This window comes from Calidris pugnax, unplaced genomic scaffold (genome assembly GCF_001431845.1).
Source record: "Calidris pugnax isolate Ruff unplaced genomic scaffold, ASM143184v1 scaffold27, whole genome shotgun sequence".
NCBI lineage: Eukaryota > Metazoa > Chordata > Aves > Charadriiformes > Scolopacidae > Calidris > Calidris pugnax.
In genome coordinates, this window is record NW_015090893.1 from 15,149,814 (window position 1) to 15,164,207 (window position 14,394).

The window sequence follows — 14,394 nt, forward strand, 5'->3', positions numbered from 1 at the left end:
CATTTTCTCTCCAACAACACTGCATACATTGGCATTCTTTCCTAGAAAAACACAATATTTAATTGCAGTGCCTGATGAGTTTGATCACTAGCTGTCTCAATAAAATATGCAAATGCAGAGTAATTTCGATGCAAAGCACCTTTAAACAAAAATGGTAAGATAAATGCAATCAAGTCACAATTACGTTTTTTTTTTTTTTTAAGAGAGCACATTACACGCACTCAGTAAATATGATTAGTTCTAAAACTGCCTGCACATAACTGAAAAGCAGAATAGAAAAAGGTGCAAAGTACAGTCATGACATTACAGTAGGGTTCAGATTCCAAGATCTTCAGGTACTGTATGTATTACTCTTTACACTACCACCTCTCTATCATGATTCAGTGTTCAGGTCAAACATAATTATAACTTTCTTTTCAGAACAGGAGTTTATAGCTGAGCATTTCTCATGAAATTATTCAAAGTTAAAAGTATAATTTTTTATTCATCTCCCGTTCTCTATAAAGATGATAAAGTGCAATAGCTGAGATATTGATCTTCCCTGCTCATGAGCAAGACTGGAGGTCATAATTCATCTGAGGTGAAACCCTCTGAATTATAGTGCTCTTACCCTTACCTGCAGGCAGTGATCAACTCTGCTGTAGGGACATCCCTGCAGAACAGTTATTGTAAGGTAAATGTTGTATAGTAATTATCTTATCAGAGGGCTGGTATGCTTTTCTGTTTCCTCAATTTCTGATGCAATTTCTGTTGCTAGAAACAGTGTATGAAACCACTTTTCTCTCTGAATTGAAGAAAGTGAAATGAAGGTCCTTTTTTTGGCATGTTATTGTATATACAACAAACTGGTGGCAAGTAGCTCTAGGCCAAACACTAACCTCCTTTTCTGTGCAAAAATCCTAGAACTGGGCCAATGGTAATATTTTACGTGGTTTTATATTAAACTTGGGTATAATGGTAAGGTTATCTGTCCCATGTGTGGATTCTCAATAACATACCAGGAGAGAAAAGCTTTCTAAGAAAAAAAGAACAAGTTATCAGGAATTATATTTGGACATCAAGAGAATGTCTAATAGATTCCTCACTGCTGGAAGTGTTCCATATTTCTGAGCTTCTTCCATTAAATATAACAACAAATACAAGGCTGCCAAATATCTTACCATACAATGTTTTCAGAACATAAAAATACAGTTTCTGAATCATAGAATCATAGAATTGCCCAGGCCGGAAGGGACCTCCAAAGGCCATCTAGTCCGACCCCCCCGCAGTCAGCAGGGACACCCCCAACTAGACCAGGTTGCCCAGGGCCTCGTCGAGCCTCACCTTGAATATCTCCAGGGAAGGGGCCTCAACCACCTCCCTGGGCAACCTGTTCCAGTGCTCCACCACCCTCACAGTGAAGAACCCTCTCCTAATCTCCATCTAAATCTGTTCCCCTCCAGCTTGAAGCCATTGCCCCTTGTCCTGTCACTACAGGCCTTTCTAAACAGGTTCTCCCCAGCCTTCCTGTAGGCTCCCTTCAGGTACTGGAAGGCTGCTATTAGGTCTCCCCGGAGCCTCCTCTTCTTCAGGCTGAACAACCCCAGCTCCCTCAGCCTGTCCCTCGAGCTGTCCTCCAGCAGGACAAAGGGGCCCCAATTTTTTGTCCTCGTAGACTTCAAAGGGGCCCCAATTTTACTCCCTGCTTTAGAGACTTCTGTGTCCCTGTTAATGTTAGATATGTCGACAGTATATTTTTTTAGCTGTTATTGTTTATTCTTAAAGGAAAAGTCAGGCAATCTTGGGAAATAATTTACTTAACTATAGCTCCTTCATTATTCTTATGTCCCTCATTTCTGTGTACTTCTTCAACTTTCAACCACACTGGAAGGGATTTGTTTTAAGATTAATATAACAGTTTATCTCTCAGTGGAGCATGGGATGATATGTTCAATTTCTTCCAGTTTTTATGAAGTTGTTATACTGATGCATTCAAGACGAGGGGGAGAGGCTTGTGATTATGAACCTCAATTTCAACTTTGTATAATCACAAAATTGCTTTCTTAGGATTTACTTAAATATTAATGTAGCTGCTAAAAATTTGCTGTAAAATTTGTTTGAAACTGCAGCACTAGCTTTCTGTTCTAGATCAGTAGAAAAATGATGAATTAAAATAATAGATACATATGTATATGTTAGTTTCCTAAGAACAGCTACGTTGAGAATTTCTGTGTCCTGGTACTTTAAGCATTTTGGGTATTTCTGATACCCTCATTTTTCCCCACAATTTTGGTTGATTGGCTTACGCTTTTCTTCTCCAAAAAAACATATTACTGAAAGCAACGTTTCTGCTCCACTTTGTCTCCTGGCACCTTTCCTTCTTGTCATTCACAGCAACTCTTTCAAACTCCAGTAGTATTTTTTCAGGGCAACACATGAACTTTTCATTGACTGAAGGTCAAAACCGACTTGGTGAACAGATGGAGCATGGAAAGATGAACCTTTGCCACCCACTGCGCATTAACACCTGCTTATTTGTTACATCTGCCCAGTGCAACTTAGAGGCTCCTGAAAATTTTACCCAAGTGATTTAGGACTTGCTATTGGACTGAGTGCAAATGCTTTTTGTGAAAGAGGTGTTGTTTATACCTTTTTACTCAGGCTGCACGTTCTGTGGGCTCAGGATGGCAATTAACTCCACGTGCTTAGGCTACAAAAGAGAGACTCTGATTTTGTTGAGATGCTACTGCAAAAAAATGAAAAAAGCAAAATAACATTGAGATGCCACGGAATGCAAAGTGTGAATGTTTCAATAAGACAGATAGATGTTGGTTTTCAGTTATTTTCATACAACAGAATACGCACTATATTTATCCTTGTTACTCTGTGTTTAAAATTAGAAGCATGTTTTTTAACTTTATGGAAAATAGTTTATTGGCCTGATCCAAGGTCTGTTGATGTAGGGTGTCCTGCTAACTTTCTTTAGCTTGCCTTGTGCCCTCAAGGATAAAACTCAAGAGTAATTAGGAGAACGATTAAGCTGTGGATATCACCCCTAAATACTGTGTACTGAACATCTAAACAATAAAAATGGAAAACAATGTGCTAATACTTTAGGGTTTTTTTGCTATTTCTCAAGTTAGGAATATGCTGTGTATCCTTGTTGAAATCCAGAAGGGTGTACAAGTCAGAAGAGAATTTCTCTGTTGTTCAGAAAAATAATTTTCTTTATTCCACATGTATCCCAAATGATTTTAAACAACTGGAGAAAAAGTTGGCAAGACCTGATCATAATGAGACATTTCTAACCTTATTTCAGGGTATATAAGATTATGAATCTTCAAGAATATAACCAACGTTCCTTTCTGGTTTTCTGCAGGTTGAGAAACAGCAATTATAAAACCATGCATCGAAGGCACACAACCCTTCGGGAGAAGGGCCGGAGGCAGGCCATCCGGGGCCCAGCCTACATGTTCAATGAGAAAGGCACCAGCCTGACTGCAGAAGAGGAACGTTTTCTCGATTCTGCAGAATATGGCAACATTCCTGTTGTGCGAAAAATGCTGGAGGAATCCAAAACCTTGAACTTTAATTGCGTCGATTATATGGGACAAAATGCGCTACAGTTAGCTGTGGGGAACGAGCATCTGGAAGTGACAGAGCTTCTCCTCAAAAAGGAGAATCTTGCTCGAGTTGGAGATGCGCTTTTGTTAGCAATCAGTAAAGGATACGTGCGCATTGTAGAAGCAATATTGAACCATCCAGCCTTTGCACAAGGACAACGTCTCACACTCAGTCCCCTCGAGCAGGAACTGAGAGATGATGATTTTTATGCCTACGATGAAGACGGAACTCGTTTCTCCCATGACATTACCCCTATCATACTTGCTGCCCACTGCCAGGAGTATGAAATTGTTCACATCTTACTTCTAAAAGGCGCGCGGATTGAAAGGCCACATGACTATTTTTGCAAGTGCAATGAATGTATTGAGAAGCAGAGGAAAGATTCCTTTAGTCACTCTCGATCGAGAATGAATGCCTACAAAGGATTAGCCAGTGCTGCTTATTTGTCTCTTTCCAGTGAAGACCCTGTCCTTACTGCTTTAGAGCTAAGCAATGAATTGGCCAGACTAGCCAACATTGAAACTGAATTTAAGGTAATTTACCGCTGTGCCTTTCTCCTTGGGCTGAATACATTCAGGTTACTGTATATTTTACATGTTTGATCAAGTCTTGGTTTGCCGTTTGAGGGGTTGGGGGAGGAAAGAGAAGCTACAGAAACCAGCAGATGTGTTAACTATCCATAGATTCAAATCACTGCGCATTCTCCAGTTAATAAATATTTGGAACTGAATATTGCATATTATAGCAGAGCCATCCTTACTTGGAGTCTTTATGTTGCACAGTGTGATTGTTTAGAATCTCTAGTTTGCAGCAGGAATAAATATTAGATTATTACTTAATTGGAGACTCATTTTTTTGTAAGAAAGGTAAGTCTTTTTAATTAAGCAATCTATTTTAGAGTCAGAGCTCTAGAGGCTGGTTTAACGGAACTAGATTATTACTTAAATGGAGACTCATTTTTTGTAAGAAAGGTAAGTCTTTTTGATTAAGCAATCTATTTTAAAGTCAGAGCTCTAGAGGCTGGTTTAACGGATTAAGAATCCGGCACATCTAGTTCTGTTACAATGATAAAAGGTATAAATTAAGCAGTTTTTGTTCTCTGTAAAACAACTGAAATTCCTTTGCATCCTAATGGTTTAGTACTGCATCTGTATATGATTAATTTCATGAAAAAGGAGGGGGGAATGATCAAGAGATTGCTATGAAGTTTATCATCATGCCAAACAACAGTGGAACTTGCAGAACTCTCTTACAAGTTATTCAAGATTCCCATTACCATAATGAGTTTGTAAACGTCCAATATCATTTGCATTATTTTTCTAAGTCATTTACATGACATAAATAGCATTGTCTCAGTTTCTAAAATAAATTAGTCATGAAAAAACTAATTTTCAGTGGCTCAGTGATCAACATAAGACTGTTTTCTGACTTATGACTATTGTGCAGCTATAGTGACACTGGGGTAATAAAATCTATTTTGTGAGTAAACTGGGGTAGGATGCCTGCCAGGAATCCATTATTTTTAATTTAGAAAACTATTCAAGTGTTAAAGCATCCATTTCAGGATTTGTAGCTCTACTCTCTAATTTAAAAGTGGCAAGAAATCACGTTCTCACACTGTTGCCTTTGACGGTCTGTAGTAAGTTTCTAGCAGGAAAAAATACCCAAACCATGGAGTTCTTTTGGCAATAAAATTAGCTAAAAACTTGCAAACTCATTTTACCCACAGCAATTAGAATTGGAAAGACATAACAATTTGAAAGGGAGTTTTTACTTGTATGGCATTCGGTCCTGGTACAACCACCTCATTGTGTTCAGTGAATCTGGCTGCTGGAGTGAGATTACTCAAGTGTGAAAGCACTGCAGGGTCACACCCACAGTTAACAACATTAATATCTCATTAATGCTGCAGCTTCACTTCAGTAGAAAAATATAGATGGTTTGGAGCATGAGCTGCCTCAGAATTGCATTCTTGTCAGTTCTGATAAGTGTCTTGCTGCAGAAAAGCAAACCTATTCCTACCAGAATCCCTTCTTTTCTTCACAGAGCTGCCAGCACAGTCTAGACTGGCACTGGCAGTTACATGAATCCTCCAGGAGCAAACAAGCAATCAAATGTTAAATACTCTCATGGTGGTTATACCTCCCCAGCACTGGCAAATGCACGCCAGTAAATCAATACAGGAAAATCATTAGAAACCCTTTGCCAAATTACTATATTTCCACGAAGGCTTTCCAATTTCGTTGCCTTATTGGAAGGTTTTGTGCAACACACATCTATGTACCTCAGAAGCACCCAACCTCAAAGTTGTCATATTCCTTTAGTGTATTAATGCTTCCAGAAATAAGAAACATCTCAAGATTATAATGTATTCTCTCTGTAGACAAGAATCTGCTGTATGTATTTATGCAAAAATATTTATTCTTCTTAACATAATCAGTGTGATGTGGAATAGGGTATTAATAAAACAGTAGGTTTTTTCACAGAACACGACATTTTGAGAATTTGTTTCTAGAGATGGATGTGATTGTTGAAAATGTATTTAAGAAGCCTAGAAATGATGAAAATTTATGGAGTCAGACAAGCTCCAGAGGACACTTTTTTGTGACTTAAAATAATACTTTACTAGACTTTTTAATTTTTATTGCTAAAGTTCTGTAATTACAATTGGTGCTCAACAGATTTATAAAATTATCACTTGGGATTATTTCAGAGTAGTTATTTATATGCAATTTTAGCAATGCAGTTCTCAGGAGGTACAAAAAGTCCTTGATACAGAAGGACTCAAGTAACATTTTAATAATGTAGGTGGACAAATAGTAATTAGGGGTTAGATAACCTACCTCTGAAGAAACTCCTAGCATGAACTAATTAAAAGATAAATGCAGTACCTCTCACCTGCTGCTTGCTGCCCTAAATCTCTTATGCAACGGCACCACTCAGCACATCAGACTGAGGAGCCAGTACATACACTACGTTTTTAGAGAACATGAAAATTTTTAGGTGAGTTGCATCTTTGTACAGATGTGAAAAGTGAAACAAAGCATCCACTTGAACCACTTTAAAGGAGAAAAGTTGCATTAGCTGTGGTTGGCCACAGTTTAAGAGAGACTTCCATGAGGATTAATAGGTGAAAATTTTATCAATTCTTATTTACAGTGGCAGAAGCTGAGTAGGTTATTCTCACCCTAAATTGCTAAGATTCAGCCATACACTGCAGTTCTTATGAAATGTCTTTGCATAAGCATCGCATTCTTTCCAGTTTTCATTCTGTGTTAAAAAATAAAAATTAAAAAATTGGCATCCACTGGAGCAAGGGAAATACATATCAGAGGCCTGATTTAGTCCACTGGGTTACACCCTTGGTCTGTATTGCCCTTGGAAAGAGAGAGGAAGAGCAGGCAACCTTTCCCCCTTTGGGGATTTGAGGGATCCCAGCTCCGCTAGGCTGAAGTTATTTGTTTTCTCCCTCAAAACAGTTTTATCTTTTAATCAGTGGACTAATGGCTGTTTTCCACCCTTCAGGGAAAACTACAAATCACATTAAATTTGTCCTATATTTCTGTTTTAATTTTACTTTTGATTTTTAATTGAAATGAAACCCTCAGTTTCCCACCCAGTTGTGCCTACAGTCTGCAGAAGCATGCTCACTAATGAAATGCCATCTTGGATTCTAGGCAAATTATAGCTTCATACCTCCCAATCAGTTTATCTATGTTTCATACTGTGTTACGATATTTTACAGCTTCTAAGTAGAGCTGAGTGTTAAACACAGCTGACTTTAAAAGGAGATGTTACACACCTGAGGCTACTGGACCATGCTTTGTTTTTACCCAAATTGAAAAAAATCTGTGTACATTCCCATTTCTTTCAAAGTTGGTAAACCTTGGGCCTGAATCATAAAGCAAATAGTCCTTCTCTCATCTACGTTTTTACTCAAATTGAAAAAAAATCTGTGTACGTTCCCATTTCTTTCAAAGTTGGCAAACCTTGGGCCTGCATCATAAAGCAAATAGTCCTTCTCTCATCTAATAGTGTGTTCTGAGGTTTTTTTTTGCTCATGCAAGAAAGCTTGATGTCACTTTCAATGTGAATAAAAGAGCCAGGATTTGTCCATATGAACAAGTCATCACCCATGAGCCAGGCTGATGAGAATTGCTCACCTCTGGTCCCGAGAAATCAATCTTCCCTGTGTCACCTTGGTGTGAAACCATATGCAGATGTCTTCACAGTTACCAGCTGTCTGCAGCCATATGTCTGATTTCTAAGACTGGAATATTAAAAGCAGAGTCGAGAGAATCATTTTCATATGTCCATCAAACTCCTTAGGAGATTACATTTCTCACAAACAGTCTGGAGGAAATGCCCTTGCAAGTGTCTTTAACAGCAGTACTAGGCTCAATAGTACTATCCCTCTCCTGGAAACAGTGAGTGAAACACAGATCAATAGCTGTGGTTACTTCTTTTTTAAAAGATATGACTGTGCACTCCTGTTTCTGCTGAGACCCCACTCTATACCCAGGTCTGTTCTACAGCTTTGCGCGCTCTCAGATTAGACTACATGTTTGTGTATGTCAGGAAATGTCCTTGTGATGAAGACAATCAGCCAATTCATTCCATTTAACAATCCAGACGAATTAAATTATAGAATCACAAAGGAGACTATGGAAAGACCTCACCAACCGTAAGTGGTAAAACAGATCTCAGCTCCTGTTGATTAAAATGTTACTGAAGGCATGATCAGAACCAACATCTGGAAGACATATGGTGCATGGTCTTTGTTTATCAATCCTACCAACATTGTCAGTTCATTTACTACAGCATAACATATTTTGTTTCTAAATTATATGCTTCTTGCTGTCACTTTTCTTTTAACTGTTGTCCTTTCTCTAAAAACTGTTGGGAACTAAAAGCAGACTCTAGCTGTGGGCCTGCTCTTGTGTGCAGGTGAGCATCATGTCCAGGATCAGCTGGCAGATGGACTGCAACTGGCTGTGATGCTATTTGTGGGGAGTGATGGCTTGTGTGACAGCAAGTCAAGTGTGTAGATGCCTACAGAGATATGCCTGCTAGGAGCTGCTTGTTGTTTCACTGGGGCTGCAGTAATGTAAAACAGCTGAGGCTCAATACCCCAGACTCTCTTGATGCTGAAAGAGTGGCAAAAGGGCATAATTCCCCAGATTCTCTTGATGCTGAAAGAGTGGCAAAAGGGCTCTGGAGACTCAATGACTTCTATCTGTTAAGGATGATCTGCATTCCTGCAGCACAGCTCTTGCTCCAGTAAGTCAGCCCCACCTTTTTTCTACCTAAATATAAATCGTTAACTTCACAGGATGTGCTTGGCCTACACTTTTTTAAGAGAAATGACCTTGTAAATCTTCTCAGTGTTTCTGGTTTTATCTCTGCAAATGAGAAATGGGGACTAGATCCACCACTCTTATGACACCATACTGCTGTTGCAAAGTAATGAGCACTGGTATATCTGGTTATATCTTGCTGAGAATTGAGGATGACACCATAATGCTGCTGCAAAGTAATAAGAACTGGTATATCTGGTTATATCTTGCTGAGAAGCTGCAGCTTTTTAGGGTTTGTGGCTCTGCAGCATTCAAGAAAACCTCCTAACCTCTTCATTTCTCATCTGCAAATCATGGGCATTACTGAGGATAAATACATCAGTGATTGTAAACTTTCCCCACGTTGATTGCTAAATTTAGTGAAATTTTATTTAATGCAAGAAGTCTAACCACTCAAACACAAAATAAATAGCTTTGTTTTCTTTTTAAATTTGTAAGAAAATAAGAAGAGATGGTAATAAATATAAGGAACATAAGATATAAAAATTATGTAAAGGCCTAAGAGAACTTGGAAAGACAAGATGACTGCAAAAGTTGAACTCTGTGGTTTTTACTGGGAAATATTTTGGCAGGAAAAAGTACAAGCTCCATGGAGTTAAAAAAATCATTATTAGACTATTGTTTTTGGAAATGAATGATAAAAAAATAGGAAAGGGCAGAAAATATTGGGAAGCAAAATATCAGGCAGGGGAAATATTATGTGAGAAGGAACGACAACAGTGAACTTGAAAAGAGAAAAATTCTTGAAAACCATCAGGCTGTAAACTGGTAGACTGCACTTGGAACTTCTGCTTCCTTCCCAAACTGAACAAACTAAGACTTGTTTGCTCTCAGGGCTGACGGATTGGCCATAACACCTGAAACTCATCTCCTATTAAAGAAAGAGACTGGTGTGGGGACCTCCCTAATTAGCCTCATGAACACTCTTGTAAATCAATCACTTAATTTTTCCATTCTGACCAATTCTTCCTTGAGTGATCCTTTTATCCCTTCGTAGTCTCTCACCTCAACATACACTCTGGCAAATATCTTGCTTCTGATATGTTTGGGAACACCTTTTTGAGTCATATTTATTATTTCAGGAAGGCACTCTTTGAGGCTTTAGTATTTTTATCTCCCCTTGCTTTAGGTTTTCATTTATTTTTCCAGAATTTCTGTTCTTTTCTATTTATTTTTTCCACAAAGGAGATGTGTTTTGTAGATTGATGTCTGTATTTGTGCAACTTCCTTTTTTTCTGCTGTTACACTTTGCTGGGTTTTAGGAAGACAGAAGAGAACTTCAGAAATCTGGCCTGGTAGGCAGAATGCACTTAATCCTTTTTATTACTGTTTATATTTTCTCCTGCAAGAGTATCATAAATCTTACCAAATTCCTCTTTTGAAAATTAAGCATCACCATTATATATAGTTTTGAGTGTATGAGTGTTTGCTATTCCAAAGTGATTGTTTCTTGCACCAGCTCCTTGTATGGAGAAGTGAAGCAACTGTTAATTTCTCCTCCTGTGTGTTTTCTGACAACCAAAAAGCAGCTGCTTGGGAGTGAAAACCACCTCTTCCCATTGCATCCCTTTCCTCTGCTACCTTTTCTGATTCTCATTGCTAAATTTCTAATTGAGAATGCAGGCCACTGGGTTATTCAGCTTTATCCCAAATTAATGCCTGATGACACTGGGCTTTGATGTGGCTGGGCCAGAAGATCCCTTTCAGACCCTTTTTGTGTTGCAATTTATGTTCTAATTAGCTTGTTCTCTGCTTCTCCCGTTGGCTCTATGCTACTTCAGTACCTTTGGCTTTTCTAAGGGAGATCCCTGATGCCTTTGAAGTCATCTTGGTACTCAAAGTCAAGAGGATGACTCACTTTTTGATATTTTTTTTTAATCTAAATATGTATCCTACCTGGGAAAGAACAAAAATGTACACTTTGTTAAATGCATTTACACTGCTAGTACATAGCCAAGAGTTGTGCAATTATGTAGAAATCATGAAAACTCCTGTTTCTAAAGATAGGTTAGTAATATATAATCTTTTTTCAAGTTTTTTGGATATGAATTTTTCCAGGTCAGTTTTTATTGAGAACATTATTTTTTCTTAGAGATGGGGCCAGGCATGTGGCTTAGTGTTCTTTAACTTTAAAGAAAAGGAATTTTTCTTCTTTTTTTCCCCTCTCACCTAAAAGTTACTTTTCTCTACTGCCTCAAAAACATGTGCATTTAAAAGCTATGATTATTTTGAAATTTTCACTCGTGCAAATCAAATACATAAGCAGGTACAACCAATTACCCAACTCATAATCAAGGACAGAATCAAATCCCAGTAAACCAGGAAAACAAATTTCCTATTATTAAAATTTTAACTTCTTGTTGGAACAAAGCTGGTATTAAAATAAGAGAGGAAATTAAAAATGATCACGGAAACAGCCTGGTAGAAGGAGAATGCATTTAATCCTTGTAGTGAAATTTGTATTTGGCTCACTGAGTGAGACTCACTCTGTACATGAAGGCTCATTCCCCATGCTGTTCTTTTTTAGAGACAAATCCACTAATAATAAATGCCACATTGGGTTTGTCTCGAGAACTAAATTAATTAATTGCAGATATGTTTTGCATGGATGTGTAGCAGAGTCTGTGACAAATGGATGTTGAGAACCCTCCTGACCTTAAGAAAAAACCCCAAATTTGTGACTCTTCTTTTGTTCTCTTTACATATTTATAAATTAAGAAATATCCTCTGTCTTTTGAGAGCTGCTATTGCAAGTGCTCTTTCTATGTCTGTTCTGTGATTAAATCATTTTCTATCTGGCACGTTGCCCAAGCAAAATGGTTTTGAAATGTTGTATGAGAAGAAAAATCTCCAAAGCTTTTCAGAGTGGTTTAGAACCGATGCCAAAACTGTGATGCCTGGAGCTATCTTGAAAAAAATGTATTTGTATCTGTGAATGTGAAGGTATGTTAACATCTGTCTATGTCTATTCCCAGTAAAACATAGTAGTAGATGCTGTGATTCATAGTGAAGGGTATAACTCAGCTGTCCACAGCCCACATCTGCACCTGGAAAAAATAAGACCATTATTCGTGAAAGTTGTAACTCTAGTGACAGCACTAGCCACTGAGCAGTCGCATAAAATTGGACCCTGGCCACTGCCTACTAGGTCATTTATGAATGATGGAGTGATATTTTTGTTAAAATCTCCCAGCTAACTTTGGTCGAAAAAGAAAGCCTTTTTAAAAGTTGACAAAATACTTCCTCCCCTACCAAAACCATCTGATATTATATTTCTGAATCTGAAACCTACTTTATGGATGATGGAGTGATATTTTTGTTAAAATCTCCCAGCTAACTTTGGTCGAAAAAGAAAGCCTTTTTAAAAGTTGACAAAATACTTCCTCCCCTACCAAAACCATCTGATATTATATTTCTGAATCTGAAACTTCAACACTCCAGTAACTGGGTTGCACTGGGTTGTCAGTATGCCTTCTCTCTGCATAAATGGCTGGTGACTTTTATTTTTCTTCATCTTGTTGTCTGCTGTGATGATTGTATTAAGTCCAGATTTTCCATATAGTTCTTAAACCCTGGGTACGTTGGAGGAATTTAGAAATTATTTATTGTTATGTAAGGTGACTTTCGTAATTCATTCTGAACTACCAAGGCTTAGTGGCAACTAATTTTACTGAGCTGTGATTTTCAGGAAATACATTTGCGTGTGTGACATCTTATATAGAGTAACTTGGAGCATATTGAATTTATGAACTCCTTTAGAAGAAAGGAGTTTAGAGTTTTAATCCTTGAACCTGAACTTTTCATAGTGAATACAAGGGGATAGTCATTTACCTTTGATACAGACAATCTCTTGTAGTCAGTGAAGCATAATAAAGCTTGTAACATGTTAATAAGGAATATAAAATGTTTTGACTAAGAGAAGGAAAAAAAACCCTGACATTTTGAGATAATTTGTTGTGTGTGGAAGGGATGTGTATGAGGGCAAGGTTAAATACTGGGTTATATTAAGTTAAAGTTACTGTGATATAAAAGCAAGTGAAATAAGGTTAAATTAAATTAATACAGTGCCCATGTGTGTTGTAGAGTCATATACACCACATATGGCTGAGTAAAGGTCAGTAGCTATCTGGTGTGAGGATATAAATGGCATTTAACTGGCTTTTTGGAGCCCTTTTAGCAACACTGATGCTGTGATACCTGTTTCTCGCCCCATTTCTGCTTCTCAGAGACAAGATGTTAAGAAAATTGTTTGGTTTTAGAGATTACTTTGATTTGCGGAATGAAGATGATTTGCCTGCGTTGTGTTAGTCTTTTGTGTGCAAGCACTGCTCCTCTACAGCAGCTTTTTCAGTACAGATGCTTAGAAGGCTGAACATAACAGCTATAATGACTGTCACAAACCCAGCTGACAGGCAACAAATGGTTTAGAAATGCTTTCAAAATGTAATTAAACATAAAATCTTCAGCTTACCACAAGGTTATTAATTTCACATTTTGTATTTTGTAACAGCTTTAACATTGGAGAAAAAACCCCAGTAGCTGGCAAAATCATGGCTCATTTGACTGTCATATCACCTTAGGATTTCTTGAAACCGTGTTTTCATCCTCACCCTTTGAAAGAAATCTGTAAAGTGAAGCTGGTGGACTAACCGCTGGGTCTGATCTGAGGCTGACCATTGCTTATAGATCCCTCTCTTTGTACAAATGAGAAATAGGAGATGGCACCTTGGATTAAGAGATCCATCACAGCAAACTAATGGATCAGCAGATGCATTAGTAGGTAGGATTTATGCTCTACCACAACCTTTCCCAACAATCTGGGGGTGTCCCACAGAAATTTACCTTTGTCTCTCCAGTCTCTAAGCAGCAAAGGGGTGAAAAACTCCTCTGTGCTGCCTCTGCCTGCTCTGCCAGCTGCCCAGCCCAGGTGCCAGGGGACTTTCTGTTCGTGCAAGCAGATGGAAGCTGCTGCAACAGAGCTGAACCGCCCGGGACTGTGCTCAGCCGTGGCCCTCGCTGCAGCTCCGCAGAGGAGCAGCTTGAGTTTCTCTGCCAGGTTTGCTGCCAGCTGCTCGTAGCGCCGTGATAAATAGGGGGAACGATTTGGCCAGTTGCCTGTGTTTAGTTAACAGTGACAGTGTTTTCCTTTCTTACCCACTGAGCGTGCAAGGCAAAATGAGTCCTGGTATTCAAACTGGTGCACCTACTCGATGGTTATGCAGAGAAGGCTCCTGCCACCTGCAGCTGGGTGTTTTGAAAGGAAAAATGTGTTGGCCCTGTCCATCCTAGTCACTGGGTCCTCTGCAGTGAGTACAGAACTTGTATGGTTTTGAGCTTGCCCTTACTAGCACACTCACCGTTCCTCTTAGAGGGTTTTCTCAGAGCATTTGCTGGTATAAAATTACACAGTAATACAATTACCCTTCCTCCTCCC

At 38.5% G+C, this 14,394-nt stretch overlaps 1 protein-coding gene across 1 annotated transcript in view; it reads left to right on the forward strand.

The window, feature by feature from the left end:
• Window positions 1–3,362: 3,362 nt before the first annotated feature.
• The window catches only part of TRPC7 (transient receptor potential cation channel, subfamily C, member 7), a 70,553-nt gene continuing 59,521 nt past the window's right edge, over window positions 3,363–14,394 (forward strand). Inside the window, exon 1 of the mRNA XM_014947800.1 lies at window positions 3,363–4,136. Within this exon, the coding sequence (XP_014803286.1) occupies window positions 3,384–4,136 (753 nt within the window). The 5' untranslated portion in view covers window positions 3,363–3,383. The remainder of the gene's footprint in view (window positions 4,137–14,394) is intronic.